This window comes from Astatotilapia calliptera, unplaced genomic scaffold (genome assembly GCF_900246225.1).
Source record: "Astatotilapia calliptera unplaced genomic scaffold, fAstCal1.2 U_scaffold_210, whole genome shotgun sequence".
NCBI classification, from domain to species: Eukaryota; Metazoa; Chordata; class Actinopteri; order Cichliformes; family Cichlidae; genus Astatotilapia; species Astatotilapia calliptera.
Genome location: NW_020535742.1, coordinates 3,817 through 20,911, shown reverse-complemented (window position 1 = coordinate 20,911; position 17,095 = coordinate 3,817). Strand labels below are relative to the sequence as shown.

At 45.0% G+C, this 17,095-nt stretch overlaps 2 protein-coding genes and 1 long non-coding RNA gene across 6 annotated transcripts; all 3 read left to right on the top strand.

Moving 5' to 3' along the window:
• The first annotated feature begins 2,291 nt into the window (after positions 1 to 2,291).
• On the top strand, positions 2,292 to 5,427 carry LOC113017830 (phospholipase D1-like). Of its 4 annotated transcripts, none has more exons than XR_003271590.1 (4): positions 2,292 to 3,158; positions 3,449 to 4,031; positions 4,121 to 4,214; positions 4,554 to 5,427. XR_003271590.1 is itself a non-coding variant. In XM_026160941.1 (4 exons), the coding sequence occupies exons 1-3, from the start codon at positions 2,937 to 2,939 to the stop codon at positions 4,172 to 4,174; spliced, it is 525 nt and encodes a 174-aa protein (XP_026016726.1). In that variant the 5' UTR covers positions 2,292 to 2,936; the 3' UTR covers positions 4,175 to 4,214; positions 4,558 to 5,427. The 4 variants fall into 4 exon arrangements, 2 of the variants coding, with proteins under 2 accessions (XP_026016726.1, XP_026016725.1); XM_026160941.1 differs by having other exon boundaries at positions 3,449 to 3,697; positions 4,558 to 5,427; XM_026160940.1 differs by having other exon boundaries at positions 3,449 to 3,697.
• A 1,671-nt stretch (positions 5,428 to 7,098) lies between these two features.
• On the top strand, positions 7,099 to 10,192 carry LOC113017829 (uncharacterized). Its single transcript, XM_026160938.1, has 2 exons — positions 7,099 to 7,931; positions 8,268 to 10,192. Exon 2 carries the CDS (start codon positions 8,954 to 8,956, stop codon positions 10,190 to 10,192), a length of 1,239 nt encoding a protein of 412 aa, XP_026016723.1. The 5' UTR covers positions 7,099 to 7,931; positions 8,268 to 8,953.
• Positions 10,193 to 13,971: 3,779 nt separating this feature from the next.
• LOC113017831 (uncharacterized) lies at positions 13,972 to 15,102 on the top strand. Its single transcript, XR_003271592.1, has 2 exons — positions 13,972 to 14,652; positions 14,989 to 15,102. It is a non-coding gene; the product is annotated as an uncharacterized LOC113017831 (long non-coding RNA).
• The last annotated feature ends 1,993 nt before the right edge of the window (positions 15,103 to 17,095 follow it).

Below are 17,095 nucleotides of genomic sequence, written 5' to 3'. Positions count from 1 at the left end.
AAACTCAGTCAAATAGTTCATTGTTCTCCAGCAAAACGTTTTGGAAACTCATGTTTAACCTTTAAAACTCTGACATGTTTTAGCACACAAGGCTTCATCGGGGAGTTCACTCATGATTGGACCATGAGAACAAAGGTTTTTAGTTCTTTCAAAGAGAGTCTTGGAGATGTTTGATGTTTCTGTTTTTCTGAAACCACCTGAAAGAAAAACTATTTTTCTTGCTTTATGTAGTGTGGAAGTTTTTAATGTTTCTTCATCTGTGATGTTCTTGAATGTGTTCACGTGAAGATGGTACAAATAAACTGTCCTTTCAGCTTTAGCTCCTAATTTATTCATTATTTATGGATGTAGCACAGCAGCCGTCTCTTGATTAACACATGGAGGGCTCGGGATCTGATGGTGTCGTCTCCCTAATTTGCCCACTCAGTAAATCTCACTCATGGCCAAGAAATTGAAATAAACCTTGTTTCCCTGCTGGATAGTGATCCACTGTAACTCTGCTCCTCCTTCCTGTTTAGGATTTCTGTGGCTGAAGTAAAATTCCCTCCATCCATCACTTATCCCAGCTAACCCAAAGTGAAATAAAGTTTTGCTGGTCTTAAAAAAGCATTACAATAATGGGCATTACCAATGCAAACTGAATGATACAGAAGATGAAAGAAGAGACTTTGATCAGTTAATAAAGCTCATGATCTAGATTCATTGTGGCTGCTACACAGATACTTCTGGGTCACTTCTCTCAGTTAGGAACCTTCCTCACCAAACTGACTGTTGGACCACACCCCTGGTTTCATGAGAAATTGTTTCAGCCATGATTTCTCTTCCTGTATTTCAGAGTAAAGACTGAAGTGACAAATGGAAGCATGTTTAAAAAGCACAATGTGAGAGAGACGTTGAGGTCCTTAGAAGTTACCCTGGGTTTTTCTGTCACCCTGCTAGATGTTACACACCTTGTTATTGGACTGATTTCTACTGCTGGACGACTCCTGCGGAGAGTAACAATACTCTTACTAATTAGCTCCCTTTCACACCTTTGGGGATATTTATTTTTGTGTTTGCAGCGCTGTGAGCCAGAACAGCGAGAGAAAAATCTGCAACAGCGACGAGCCGAATGCTTACGTGAATCGCAGCAGCTGCACATGTGCTACGCTGAATTAGAGGATATCTTTGCTCTGGATTTCTATTTCTACTTTTTCATTTCTATATGATTCTTCTTGCATCTAAACAAAGATGATTCAATTTGCTAAATGTTGATGGCTCTTCGTGCTCAGGTGTAAATGAGACGTAATATTTGCTCTTGGTTTGGTTCTCCTGTACAGAACCTTGCAGTACAACAGAAACCTAAAAACATTATTTGTAGTTGTTATTCTTAGTTGTTCTGCTGCCTAAATACCACAGGGTCTGATTATGAAGTTATTGAGCTGCACATACGTTACGACCTGCTTAAGTTCGAGGTCACAGCGTCTGTAGAGCAGCTGGAACATAATGAAGTCTACAAGGTTAAAGTTTTCTCTTCAGTTATTGTTCTTTCTGCTGCTTGGTTTGATGGATCTGAGAGCTTTTGTTTTTATTATTGTTATTATAATTATCATTAATATTTTACTCTCTAGAAGCTTTAAAATAGTGTTTGTGTTTGAAAAAATTGATTTAAGAATTGAACAGAAACATCTGTCCTTCTGAAAATCGCCCAAAGGCACGGAGACAAAGTCAAAGGATGCAACCTGTAACTTTCTCTTCCTTCATGTCAGGACCATCATCCATGATTTATATAAAATGCATATAGCAACAGTAGCACTTTAGTTTGGACTTTATGATTTCTGTAACTGGAAAATATTATTTTGTTTAAAGACAGAAGTGACCGCATAGTTGCAACATCAAAGGGAAATATTAATTAATTAGCATCAAGTATATTTGTTGCTTAAGCGTTTGCACTATAACTTAAGTAGGATTATAACTTTTAAGGAAGGAAAGATTTCAGATATTTAGTTCACTGCTTCAGTTATTTTATATGAAATTAAAACATTTACGTTGGTCAAATATGATGCTCTAAATCAAATAAAAGTTTGAAAATAAATGATGTATTTTTAAATGCTGCAACAAATGTTCACAAAAAGTAACTATAATTAAAACCAGTTAAACAAAATCAAATGTTTGAATCATGCTTAACCAAATGCCAGGCTGGAGAGCTGAACCTAAAGTATACGTAGAAAGATTTCAACATGTGAGCAGTTTTTAATGTTTTTATCACATATAAATGTCACAGCAGTGGGTCCTGGCCCAATGCTTTGTGTTTTTGCTTTTCTTTGACTCTTGTTTTTCTTGGTTTTTGTTCTTCTTATTTATCAGGCTCTCAGTAATCTTAGTTCTCCCTCCCTCAGTGTTCATTTCAGCCTGTGTTTAGTTTCTGTTCCCGTGTCCCACGTTTCATCGTTTCATGTCGAGTCAGCCCTGTCTCTCTGTTTCCTGTGTCTCCCCAGTCAGCCCCGCCTCCCTCGGGCACTCATGTGTGATACAGAGTAATAAACCTGACTACATTTGCTACACTCTCTTTATTACCTGTTACTTTAAAATTCATACACTAATTATGTCTGCCCATCTCTCTAATGTGAAGGTCAAAGGTCAACATCCCAGTGACATAAGAATAATCCCAAAGGGGCAAAGGCAGCGGTTAATTTAGCAAATTTAGCATTAAGGGTACAGCAAGGATATACTTTTACTTATTGTGGCAGGGGTGTGGTCTCTGGCCTGCTGCAGTGGAGGCTGGTGGCGGGACGTTGGACGGCACAGGTGAGGGTGATGGCGCTCATGACTCTCCCCTTTATAGTGACGGAGGAGACTGGCGTGGGGGAAGCGTGTAGTGGAGGAAGCCGAGGAGAGAGCTGGTTTCTGGCTACAAAGACGGCGTCAAACCAGAAAAGATTGCTCGTGGTCAAATAATGTGTCAATCACCTGTGAATCAAACTGTGTGTGGCTCAGTTCATGTCACAGTGTTGTTTAGTATATCTTCACTTGTCTCACTCTCCTTCTGTTCTGTCCATCAGGACGATCCTCAGCGCTTACACAGATCCTCCATCGATGTTTTGGATCCAATCAGTGATCAGTTCTACGAGGAGGCCTGGATGTTCACCAGCGCTCGCTACACCTCCATCTACCAGAAGGTGAGTGTACTCCTTTGTACTCAGATTAACATTTTATTTCTTAAAATACATTTTCATATATGAGCTTTCTATTATTTCATGGGCCATTTAATCAATATTAAAATTACAAGCATATCAACAAAGGTGAAGCTGGTTTTTTCCACTTGCTGTCACACAGTCATGGAGGAATACAATAAATACATAATCAGTCATAGATCCTGAACAATGACATTAAAAGAAAGTCTGTGGCTCTAAAAACTAAACAGTATAAAGACATGCTCCAAGCTGCTGTTTCTCTCCTCCTCCTCTAGGTTTTCCACTGTCGGCCATCCAGCGATGCTGGAGGGCTACCTGGCCAATGCTGGCCTACACAAAGAGGTCCCGGCTCGGAGGAGCTGAAGAAGATCCTTGCCTTCCTCGTCAGTTTCCTCTTCAGTTCCTATCCCAACAAAACCTTCTTGCACCTATTAGCTCCAAAGAGGCTATGGTGCCCGTGGAGGTCTGGACCTGAGGCCTGTGCTCATCACGTGGATAGAAAACACTCTGACACCATTCTGGAGGTCTGATGGGACTCTGACCAAAACACAGATGAAATAAAACTTGTGGCTGGAGCTTTTAAAATGACTTTTTCACCTCATAGATTAATGCTCATGATTGCATGGTAGCAAGACAGCATCTCCCCAAGGTGAAACTCTCAGGAGACATTTACTCTTAAACTGTAATCTGGTTGAGACTACTTGAGGAGATCTTAGTAGCGAGTATGTGGATTTAGTCTCTTCACCAACAGCAGACAGACCCATGCCAAGAAAGCAGACCTGTTCTCAAAGAAAGCCGAGAGCAGAGATTGGAAAAAGCTAAAAAGAAAAAGCTGCAGCTTCAGACGACTATCTGCCTGTAAGGCTGAAAAAGTCCAGTTACGCTCTATTTTGGGAAAGCTCCCAGTTTTGGTGACCTGGACTTTTATTTCCCCTCTTCTGCTACAGATGTTGACTGTGACCTCAGAGGCCAACTGGACCACACAGCTGCAGCAGGAGTGAGGGAGAGGAGTCTTCATCCAGCTTCAAAGAAAACATCCAGGTAAAGTGACGTGGATCAGCGGATAAAGCCGTCTCCACTTTCAAAGGAGATCCTCTGAGAGAGAGACTCTCTGAGCCATTTTAGCCTCAAATTATAGGACTTTATAGTACAGCAACACTTTTAAAGGACAAAAATAAGATAAACTGTGACTGTAATACAAACAAAGTATTGCATGTGTTTTTAAAAGTGTTCCTCCGATGGGCAGGACTATCACTATTAGACTGTCCCACCAGCCAACTTCAACAAGAGACCACAGCAGCATTCAGTGATCAGCACAGATGTTCCTCTAACACTCAGCATCTGATCCCTGTTGGTCTGTGTGCTTCTGCTTTTGCTCAGTTAGAAACCCTGCAGCAACCCGACCCAAAACTGTGTCTTCTTGTTGGCCTCAACGTTGAAGTGTCAAACGTCCAACATCTGGAAAGGAAACCACGCCAGTGTACTGTGATGTTTCACCAACATGTGGCAGACGCTGGTCCTGCCTTTCATGCTGACATCAGCAGAGAGCCCCGCCTACCTCAAAGCCTCCCCTGTCATGTATTGATCAGGATGATTATGAAGATGAGCGAGTGCAAATAAGACTGTAAAAGTCCACGAGCAGAATGTTTGGATGCTTTCTAATGATTCATGAATATCATGAGAGTGTTTGTGTGTTTTGTCTTTTCTTTGCTGACGTTTGTTACTAACAAAGACAATTTACGCTCTGTGTGTGTTTTCATCCTTACCAGCCGCACTCTAACTGCAATGAAGGAAACAAACTGTAGAAATGGTCGACTCAGTGACTTCATAAAATATTGAAGTGGTTCAGGTAGAGCCAGTTTTTAAATGACCATGAACACTGAGCGTATTGTATCTGTACAGCATGTTTTTCTATTAGACAGATTTGTAACAGAGGCCTTGCTCTCAGTAAGTTTGAAATCCTTTTCTGATTTATTTTGTAATCTCTGATCTTTGTGTATCCTGCTCAGTTTGCATGCTGCCTGTAGGAGTTTCTGTCTTTGTATTTGAAGAGAATTCATTGAATATACTCAGCTGCTTCCCTTTGGTGCCTCACACATCACTGAAGTTTTTCAGTGTCCAGTTATTTGTTTTTAATAGCTGTTTGAATTCTCTGTATGTTTGACCCTGTAGACTGTTTAATGGACTGCTCGTCTTCCTGTTTGTAACCACTGCCTGTTTAGGACTAAAGATTTGGATTTTTGACTTTAACACAGCCTCTGCGTGTCGTCCCTTTGTGTCCTCGTCCTCTGTGAATGTGTCACAGATGTTTCCATGATAATAACACAGCTTTCCCACAGTGGCTTGCAGCAGCATTTATTCACAGCACATTTGAGAAAGGTTCAGATTAACTCGATGAGTTTATATTCAGAATGATTCTGACAGTGGGCCACTGTGAATTGTGATCTTTCATCAGGTCAATGTTTAAGTTCAGTATTTCAAAGCAGGAGCTATGAACAGTCATCATGTTGGCATTAGAATTATTATTATTAATCATTATTAATAATGTCGTTACTCATGTATAACTTTGATTAGTATACATGAATTTTATCAATAGTAAAAATAATGAATAATTCATGTATAACTTTTATTGTGTTTTGTATATTAATTATATTTAAATAGAGATGTTGACCCTGTCTCTACAGTAGCATCAGTGTAACATACATTATTGGTCCAAGCTGTCATAAATGGGGAGCCTGATCCTTTATTATGAAAACATGACGAGTATTTTTCTTGTCAGTTGGGAAGAAGTTGGTCTTTTTTTCCTTCTTTTTGCTCAGTTTGTCTTTTCTTTGATAATTGAAACTCTGATCAAACCTACTCATGTTCACAGCATGTAAAAGCAGCTGACAGTCCGTGGCATTGTTGTTTGTAGAGGTGCAGTGTAGTGGGAGCATAAATCAAAAGAAAACAGTAACATTTATGTAATAAAACATCTGAATGAAAATGAACAGGCCCTTTATGAACTTCAAAGGGATCTGAAAACAACACTTTTTAAAAGAGTATCTTGGGGTGTAGGTGGTCAAAATAGAAAACTGAGCTGAGACTCTAAGTTCAATCCATCCATTGGTTTTTACTTAGGAGGAAGAAATGTCAGGCTGGTGCAGGCTGGTTAGGTGCATGTGGTTATCTTTACCTAAATGAGTTCACTTTGTGGCTGCCAGGTTGGGCAGAAGTACCTGTCCCCTGTTAGGCTTAGCAAGGTTCTCCAGGAGTTTCTCCATGGGTAGAGCTTCTAGCTCCTCCAGCACATCTGTGGCCGTGCAGGCTGCCACTTTCTTGGTTGCTCTTTTTACCCCACTGGTGGATGAGCTGCAATGGTCTCCATTTGTCCCATATGTGTTTACTTCTTCTTCTTCTTTTGCATATTAAACACATTATTCTGTTTCTATGTATTTGCTATGATTTGCTATTTGTTAAGTAACATTGCTTCACTCACTATGCCGGGTTTGTGTGTGGAAGCATTCAGTTGCTGGCAAATCAAACATTCTGCAAATGAAGCTGAATACTCAGTTACATGTTTCTTTACATTTTATTATGTTACAGATTAAGTCATTTGTTCTTACTTTGTTTGTCTTTTCAGTCTTCATGAGGGTCAGGTGTGGGGAAACGCCCGCCCGGCATTTCCTCATTTTAAAGTCCTGCTGATGTCACACATGACATCAGCAGGTCAAACCAAGTGGAGGGGTTTGTTTGTCCATAGAGATGCTTCCTTTTGTTTGTTTTAAGGTTTAAATGGATTTGTTGAATGTGTTTCTTTTCATCAATACTGCCATTTAGTTGTGTAAATGTGCATGTTAGAAGTGTGAAGAGGTTTTGTGTTTAGAAATTGTTAGCAGAGCTGCCCTGTGCAGCATTTATGGCATAATACTTTTAAGGGAGAATAAAAAGTCAACACATACATCTCATTCCTGACGGAGGACTCTACCACAACCCCTCTCCAGTCCATTCACAGAGTCATTGCATGATAAGACATGGATAGGATATGGGCGGGGCCTTTTACCGTCATTTTATTAAGGCACAAAGTACAAACACCTGTGGACACATAATCCAACACCCCCACTTGTACACAGGTTGGGGGGAAAAACAATCCTCCAAAAAAAACATCTTATATTCCAAACACGAATCCAGAGAATTTGTCTAACTTAGACTTTGAGACTGGTTTCGTCATCATATCTGCTACCATTGACTCAGTTGGACAGTAATCAATGAGCACTTTTCTTTCATGTACAGCTGACCTTATAAAATGATATTTCACATCAATGTGTTTACGTCTTTGTCTGTTCACTGGATTCTTTGACAAAGCGATTGTTCCCTGATTGTCCTCCAAAATCATAGGTATTTCATACTCAAACTCATCAAGATCTTGAATCAAATAAGTCAAATACATACATTCCTGAATTGTTGCTGCTAATGCCATGTATTCGGCTTCACAAGTTGATAATGCTGTATGTACAAAAGGCCAGCCAGTTCGCAGAACTCACGAACGGAGCCGCATCTGCGGAGTAAGATATCAGCATACGGCTGCCGTTTAGCCAATGAGCGGTGAGGCAACCCATTCTCTTCACCAATCAGAAGACACAATTCTACCTCATCATTACGCACACGTCGACGCAGAGAGTTCGGTCGGAGCTGCAGGTGGGAAGAGTCAGCAGAGTTTTACTCACCGTGTGGATTTTCATTCCTCTAATGCTGTTAGCGGTGTGCGTCCATGAGACTGTAAGTTTCTGTGTTTTATCGTGTTTGTTCTTTGCTGCGGCCATTATCCTCCCTTGTTTAATCCTTGGCGCACACTTTGTTTACCGATTGTTACTGCCGTTTACTGCGAAGCAGCCTCTGCCGTGCGGTCATTAAGGGACCGTCACTAATTTCTCATGTTAGCTCTAATGTAAAGTGCCTAGTTAGGATTTATGTAAATAGTAAAATTAGCATTTGTTGACACTCCCTTATTTTGGTTGAATGTTCCACTATCCAGTATTGTTTGTATTGTTGTATTACACATTTAATTCACTCTGTTCACCTAATTATGGAAGACTTTTATGTTCTTTCCAACAGAAACCACACCATCACTCACCACACGGCATATAGCATTTTACAGTCTGTTAAATCCCCTCACTCACATTATGGATGTGTGCTTCGGATTCTTGCTAAATAAATGAGTGAACGACAGATACCTGAGTGGCAGTGGATTTTGTGGATATGCCATCTGTTCTTATCGGACAACCCTGTTGAGATTGTGGATTCTTAGAGTCAGCACCTTATCATCTACATCAGTCATAGTCAGGAGGTCAAGTCCATCCCACTTACAGTGACCTCCTCCATTACATGGTCCTTCGAGCCGGAGTTACAGTTTCACAGGCAAGATGGCTTTCTCATCCACTCCTCGTCCTAGTCGCGATGGTCATCGGCCTCGTTACCTCGATGACTTCTTGGTGCAGTTGCCAAGGAGATCACTACCACAGGTGCATGTGTCGCACAACCAGTCCCCTGATGACCATGGGGCACATCCCAACACCTCAGCCACTCCAGCTGACCAGACTTCTCAGCATGGCACCTCAGACGTGGTATTATCAGCACTGAGAGAAATGCAGGAAGATAATAATCAGCTCAGATGAGAGGTTCAGACTCTGCTTGGTGCCCTCTCTCTCCGGTCCTCAGCCCTCCAGACGTCACCAGCTCCCCAACCTTCTGCATTAAGCCCCAGTACCCAGGACCAGAGGCAGTCCTTGTGGACTGATTCCATGCCTCAGTCTCCTCATCCTGACCATGCCTCCAGACACTACCCACACACGGTACGTTCCTTTCACATACCAGAGGATGACATACAGGATTTACCTTGGCCAGAGGCATCACTTCCACTTGATCCTCAGAGTGCTGAGCCATTCCCTGTTCCACCACCTCCGGTATCAGAAATTCCTGCTAGTGCAGCAGCCTCAGGTCCTTTCAGATGTACGTCACCTTATCAGTACAGTCAACTTCCTGTGACTGAACAGGTCGGGAAAATTAACGTGAAGGACGAGTATGGGCCTGGAGCATGTGTGAAGAGGCAGGTCACCCCTGAATATGCAGAGCCATACACCTTTCAGCGCCAACAACCAGAAAGCTTCCGGGAGATGACTGGGGACCCGCCTCGCTGGCCGCCAACTGATTCCAAAGCCTGGAGGAAATATGGTCAGCATGAACCTCTACCAAGTACAGAGACCGTGTACCGGGGACCAACACCACACATTCCATACTTCACGTCTGATGACCCCAGCCAGTTCGCTCGTTTGCGAATGGCCCTTGACAATATCCTGCCTCACGATGCAACTGAACGTTTCAAGTACCAGATCCTAGTCGATCACCTCAAGTTGGAAGACGCCCTCCTTATTGCCGATTCCTACAGCAATAGTCGCTATCCATACAGCCAGACCATGTCATCCCTGATAGAGCTGTATGGTCAACCTCACAAACTTGCCCTGCAGCGGATCACTGACGTGTTGTCAGAGTCTCCGGTGCGAAGTGGTGACAGCCGAGCGTTCCGTCTTTTCGCCCTGAAAGTGAGGGCTCTCGTGGGAATGTTAGAACAGCTTGGGAAAGAGGGGAGAGCAGAACTAGAGTGTGGGTCACACGTCACCAGACTGCTGTCCAAACTGCCACACAGTCTTCGAGCGCAGTTTAAGCGGTTCATCAATCCTCTTCAGACACCCATCCCAACCTTAGCAGATTTGGCAGAGTGGCTTGAATATGAAGTCCGCATCCAAGATGATGATGTGTATTTCCATCATCATCAGCAACCTCGAGAGCCACGTGTGGATCGTGGGAAGGGTGCCAGACCCAAGCAGAGATCTGCAGCGGCAACCACAACCATCTTATTGGGCTACGACCCTCCTGCTAAAGGCCCAGAGCCTCCAAAACAGGCATCACGTCCAGTTTCCAAATTGGGGAAGCCAAAGAAATTCTGCCCCTTCTGTAATAATCTTCAGCACTATTTCAATTAGTGCACAGATTTCAAGAAGCTCAATATAGAGCAGAAGTTGTCTTGGATTCAGACAGGCAAGCGGTGCTGGAGATGTGGAAGGGACCATCCAGAGGCGCAATGCTACCTGAAAGCTAGATGCCAGCAATGCAATCAGGTGCATTTGGAGACACTCCATGAGATTAATGCATCGCGATCCACTAGTTCTGACAGACCGGCGGAGGAAGCTGTCCAACCCGTCACGTACTACGTTGATCCAACATGGGGGACCAGCTGTGTGCTACTGAAAATGGTCAGGGTGTGCCTCTATAATGGCAAAATGAAGCTAGAGACATATGCCATCCTAGATGATGGGTCAGAGCGCACAATCCTTCTTCACAGTGCTGCCCAAGAGCTGGGCCTTCAGGGAAAGAGGGAGGAGTTGGCGCTCCGAACCATCCGACAAGATATTAGAACGGTGGAAGGACATTCCGTTTCCTTCTCTATAGCCTCCGCCACTGACCCTCGGAGACGGTTCCGGATCCAAAGAGCATTCACTGCCACTGAGCTTGGGCTTGCCAAACACTCACATCCAGCTGATGCACTGCAAAGGTCCTACCGCCACCTGCGAAGTCTTCCACTTCATTCGTTCCACCAAGCTCAACCATTATTGCTGATTGGCTCTGACTACCCACATCTCCTGACTCCAATAGAGCCTGTCCATCTGGGTCCACGGGGAGGACCAGCTGCACTCAAGACACGGCTGGGTTGGACTCTGCAGGGTCCAGCCAAGGTTCTTCTACATCAAGCCTCCACTCCTCAGTGTCTACTCACAAGCACCCTGACTCCCAGTGCTGAACTTCTCAGTAATGTAGCCAAGCTCTGGCAGATGGATGTTCTCCCATACCAGAATGAGAAGGTGGCCACACGTTCAAAACAGGATACCATGGCTGTCAAGATGCTAGAGGAGAAGACCATTAGAGTGGAGGTGGATGGTATCAACCGGTATGCCACCCCGTTGCTGTGGAAAGAGGAACCAGTCCCGCTTCATTCCACTAAGGACTCTGTCTTGGGTCACCTGCGAGCTACGGAGAAGCGCCTCCTGAAGACGCCTGTACAAGCAGCCACCTATAACCAGGAAATTCAGAAGCTGGTGGATGCCAGCTATGTGAGTAAACTGACCATCGCAGACATGGAGATGGATGGTAGCACCTGGTACATACCACACCACATGGTTCAGCATAATGGCAAGGATCGCGTTGTCTTCAATTGTTCTTTCATGCACAAGGGTAACAGCCTGAATCAGCATCTCCTGCCTGGTCCTACCCTGGGCTCGACGCTCCTGGGTGTGTTACTTCGCTTCCGGGAGTATCCCATTGCAGTGAGCAGTGACATCAAGGGGATGTTTCATCAGGTCCGCCTCTTGACTCAGGACAAGCCCTTCCTCCGGTTCCTCTGGAGAGATATAGATCACACGAGGCAACCAGAGGTTTACGAATGGCAAGTGTTGCCTTTCGGGACGACATGTAGTCCCTGCTGTGCCACCTATGCTCTGCAGCGGCACGTTCTGGATCACAGCAGCCCCAGCGAGGATACCCGTCACACAGTGGAGAAATGTTTCTATGTTGACAATCTCCTCCAGAGCTTCGCATCATTTCCTGAAGCCCAGAAACTGGTTAACAAAATCCAGCAGTTGCTGCTCACCGGTGGCTTCGAATTACGACAGTGGGCTTCCAACTACCCAGAACTCATCAGTCATATGCCACCTGGATCAGTCTCACAGAGCAGTGAACTGTGGTTTTCCCCCGATGGGACTGATGTACCAGAGCGGACTCTGGGCCTGCAATGGCACTGTCAGTCTGACGAGCTCAGATATCAGATTCGGCACACTGAGCAGTTGGTGGAGCCCACAATGCGTAACATCTATCGGGTTCTGGCCAAGCAGTATGATCCGCTTGGCCTTCTCATTCCTTACACCACTCGGGCCAAAATCCTGGTGCAGCATCTCTGGAGGAAAAGGAGAGACTGGGATGATCCAAATCTGCCAATCGACCTGCTGCAGCTGTGGCATGCATGGGAAAGTGAATTGATTCAGCTCCCTGATGTCTCCCTGCCACGTTGTTACGTGCAGCCAGAGACAGACCCTTCCCTTTGCAAGCGGAGCATCCACATCTTCTCCGATGCATCTGAGAAGGCACATGGAGCTGTAGCCTACCTTCGGACAGAAGATCATATGGGGGGAATCCAGGTAGCCTTCCTAGCTGCCCGATCTCGAGTTGCTCCCGTCCGTCAACAGTCCATTCCGAGGTTGGAGCTCTGTGCTGCTCATGTGGGAGCCCAGCTTGCTGCCGTCCTCAAGAGGGAACTCACCCTTCATATCTCAAGCATTGTCTATTGGACCGACTCCACTACAGTCCTGAACTGGCTCCAGTCCCAATCCTGCCGCTACAAGATCTTTGTGGGCTCTAGAGTTGCAGATATTCAAGAGCTAACTGAAGGGAGCCTGTGGAGATATGTCAGATCAGGCGACAATCCTGCCGACGACATCACTCGAGGATTACAGCTCTCACAGCTCACCTCTCATCATCAGTGGCGCCGGGGCCCACCTTTTCTCTGGCAGGCGGCATCATACTGCCCGGAGCTCCCGAACCACGTTTCCCTTGATGATTCATCAGAGCTGCGGAAGGAGAGCTTCTGTGGGAACATCACCAGAATACCTGATCCACATCTACCTGATGTTGGTTCTTTCAGTGGCTACCAGACCTTGCTGGAAGCTTACGTTCGAGCTGTCCATGGGACAGCTGCTGACTCGATACCGACGGCAGAGGATTACAGGCAAGCGGAGTTAGCACTACTCCGGTAGGTACAGGAAGACAGTTTCCCTGAAGATTTTGTTCGGCTGTCATCTCACAAACCGGTAGCTGCCAGCAGTCGCCTACTTGCCTTAGCTCCTGAGTATGACCCAGAGGCTCAACTGATTCGGGTAGGGGGGCGGCTTCGCAGATGTGAAACCCTCAGTCAAGACATCTTGCATCCTGTCGTTCTTGACCCTCTGCATCCTATCACAAAGCTCATCGTCCAGGATTGCGATCGCCAGCTTGCTCACCCGGGCTCCGAGAGGGTCTTTGCTGAGCTCCGGCGCAGATTCTGGATACTTCGAGGACGAGAGGCCGTCCGGAAGCACCAGTACAACTGTCCTGAATGCAGGAGGTGGCGCAGCCAGCCGGTCATTCCCAAGATGGCTGTCCTTCCATTATCCAGTTTAAGACTTCATCGCCCAGCCTTCTATTCAACTGGGGTGGATTGCTTTGGCCCATACCTTGTCAAGATGGGGCGGCGTACAGAGAAACGGTGGGGGATCATCTTCAAATGCCTAACGACCCACGCAGTCTACCTTGATCTGCTTGCCAGCATGGACACTGACTCATTCCTGATGGGACTGCGTTGTTTCATCTCGAGACGTGGGAAGCCCTTCGAACTGCTGTCGGATCAAGGTACCAACTTCAGAGGTGGTAGCTCTGAACTCCAGGAGGCTTTCAACGCACTCGGCCCAGCTCTGAAGTCACAGTTGGCCAGCCAGCAGATTCATTTTCGTTTCAACCCTCCACAGGCTCCACATTTTGGTGGTTCCTGGGAACGGGAGATTCGTTCCATCAAGTCTGCGCTGCATACCATTCTCGGCTCGCAGCATGTCACCGAGGAAGTCTTTAGGACGATACTCAGCGAGGTAGAGAGCATCATCAACTCTAAGCCGCTAGGTTATGTCTCCTCAGACGTAGCAGACGTTGATCCAATCACTCCCAACATGTTGTTGATGGGGCGGCCTGATTCCGGTATGCCACAGGTCGTCTACCCAGAAGCCGAACTCCTGAGCCGTCGTAGGTGGAGACAATGTCAAGCCTTGGCGGATCAATTCTGGATCCACTACATCCGGAATTATCTACCTTCACTCCAGATGCGGCACAAATGGCAGCAGGAAAGAGATGAGTTGACTGTTGGCACTATCGTTCTCATTGTGGACCAGCAGCTCCCTCGTGCCCTATGGCCAGTTGGTAAGGTCAGCCAAGTAATCCCTGGAGCAGATGGCAGGGTTCGAACCGTTCAGATACAGGTTGGAGACAAGACATATACACGATCAGTGGGACGACTTATCAGACTTCCAGCTCTTCCACCGGAGTCTACTGCCTGACCTTCCTAAGTGAAGTGCACCTTTGCTCCGCAAAGTTGGGGGCGGCTGTACAAAAGGCCAGCCAGTTCGCAGAACTCACGAACGGAGCCGCATCTGCGGAGTAAGATATCAGCATACGACTGCCGTTTAGCCAATGAGCGGTGAGGCAACCCATTCTCTTCACCAATCAGAAGACACAATTCTACCTCATCATTACGCACATGTCGACGCAGAGAGTTCGGTCGGAGCTGCAGGTGGGAAGAGTCAGCAGAGTTTTACTCACCGTGTGGATTTTCATTCCTCTAATGCTGTTAGCGGTGTGCGTCCATGAGACTGTAAGTTTCTGTGTTTTATCGTGTTTGTTCTTTGCTGCGGCCATTATCCTCCCTTGTTTAATCCTTGGCGCACACTTTGTTTACCGATTGTTACTGCCGTTTACTGCGAAGCAGCCTCTGCCGTGCGGTCATTAAGGGACCGTCACTAATTTCTCATGTTATCTCTAATGTAAAGTGCCTAGTTAGGATTTATGTAAATAGTAAAATTAGCATTTGTTGACACTCCCTTATTTTGGTTGAATGTTCCACTATCCAGTATTGTTTGTATTGTTGTATTACACATTTAATTCACTCTGTTCACCTAATTATGGAAGACTTTTATGTTCTTTCCAACAGAAACCACACCATCACTCACCACACGGCATATAGCATTTTACAGTCTGTTAAATCCCCTCACTCACATTATGGATGTGTGCTTCGGATTCTTGCTAAATAAATGAGTGAACGACAGATACCTGAGTGGCAGTGGATTTTGTGGATATGCCATCTGTTCTTATCGGACAACCCTGTTGAGATTGTGGATTCTTAGAGTCAGCACCTTATCATCTACATCAGTCATAGTCAGGAGGTCAAGTCCATCCCACTTACAGTGACCTCCTCCATTACACTGTAGTTGTCTGCTTTTTGGTTTTCCATGATGGTAAATGGCCTGCATTTGTATAGCGCTTTTCTAGTCCATAGGACCCCAAAGCGCTTTACACTACATTCAGTCATTCACCCATTCACACACACATTCACACACTGGCGATAGCAAGCTACATTGTAGCCACAGCTGCCCTGGGGCGCACTGACAGAGGCGAGGCTGCCGGACACAGGCGCCACCGGGCCCTCTGACCACCACCAGTAGGCAAACACGGGGTTAGTATCTTGCCCAAGGATATTTGGCATGCAGCCAGGGTGCAGCCTGGGATCGAACCACCGACCTTCTGATTAGTGGCTGACCTGCTCTGCCACCTGAGCTACAGCCACCCCTGATATCAAAGGACCATTTTCATTTAGGCTTACAGGCTTACACAATAACCTGTCATACTGCGTCTATCAGAAACATCGGATGCCCAATCTGCATCACTGTATGCTTGTAGACCCAGTTTTCCACTTGAACATTTCCTAAAACACAGTTCTCTCCCTCGACTACCTTTTAAATACCTCAAAACATGTTTCACTGCTGTCCAATCATCAACAGTTGGCGCATTGAAATGTTGTGACAGTTTGCTGACAACATAGCTTAAATCAGGTCGCGTACAATGGCTCAGATAGATAAGACATCCTACCGCTTCACGATATCTCCTCACATCTGGTAATGTCTCGAATTTATCAGAATGAGTCCATTTCTGTTCACAGGGTGTTATCCGTGGCTTACAGTTTTGCATGTTAAATCTCTTTAAAATGTTCTCAATATATACTTTCTGTGACATTGTGACACATTCTTTTTCTTGAAGAAAATCTATTCCTAGAAAATGGTTAAGCTTCCCCAGATCTTTCATTTGGAATTTAGAAGAGAACATTTCTTTCATGCCTGAAAGCACATTTTCATTGTTAGCTGCAATGAGTAAATCATCCACCCACACTATGATGATTACCTTTTCACTTTCAGTCTCTTTTGAATACACACAATGATCACCAATATTTTGTCTAAATCCACAATTGCTTAAATAGTCATGTAAGGTTTGATTCCAGTTACGACCCGATTGCTTCAGCCCATAAAGTGATTTCTTTAGTCTATACACCAGTTTATTAGTCTCACTTGATTCTATCTCAAAACCTTCTGGTTGTTGTATATATATTTCTTCATTTATTGGTGCATGTAAATAGGCGGTTTTTACATCCATCTGGTGAACCAACATATCATCCTGAACCACTTTCTGCATCAAAACTCTCACACTCGATAAATTAGCAGTCGGTGAAAAAGTCTCCTCATAATCAACTCCTTTTGTTTGACTAAAACCTTAAGCCACAAATCGAGCTTTATATCTGTCTGATCCGTCTGAGTTCTTTTTAACGGCATAAACCCATTTACCCCCCACTGCTTTCTTTCCCTCTGGTAAGGTGGTTAAAGTAAATGTGTCATTCTCCTTAAGGGATTGAATTTCTTCACTCATCGCTCTTTCCCATTCTTTTGACTTGCTTGACACAATAGCTTCGCTAAATGATGTGGGTATTTCACACAACAATCTGTAGCAATAATCAACACTGGTTTGCATCTGTTCATTTTCACACTCTTTCACATCCGTGATATAGTCACTCAAATAATCAGGTCTCTTTCTGATTCTGGATGGATAACGTGTGGCTCCAGCATCTACTTTATCATCAGTTTTAACCTCAGACTCAGTTTGACTGCTTTCACTACCATCCTGAACATCCTCATCCTTCGTCTGTTTGGACCCACCATCTTTTCTGGATTCATAAACCTCATCTTCATACATCTGATCACTCTGTGTTTGTT

What these genes read in the sequence shown, in the direction of transcription:
- LOC113017830 (XM_026160941.1), top strand. Translation starts at nt 2,937, where the DNA reads ATGTGTCAATCACCTGTGAATCAAACTGTGTGTGGCTCAGTTCATGTC. An exon ending in ACACCTCCATCTACCAGAAG is followed by an intron (nt 3,159 to 3,448) that starts GTGAGTGTACTC and finishes CTCCTCCTCTAG; the next exon opens with GTTTTCCACTGTCGGCCATC. An exon ending in ACTCTGACACCATTCTGGAG is followed by an intron (nt 3,698 to 4,120) that starts GTCTGATGGGAC and finishes CTTCTGCTACAG; the next exon opens with ATGTTGACTGTGACCTCAGA.
- LOC113017829 (XM_026160938.1), top strand. Translation starts at nt 8,954, where the DNA reads ATGCCTCAGTCTCCTCATCCTGACCATGCCTCCAGACACTACCCACAC.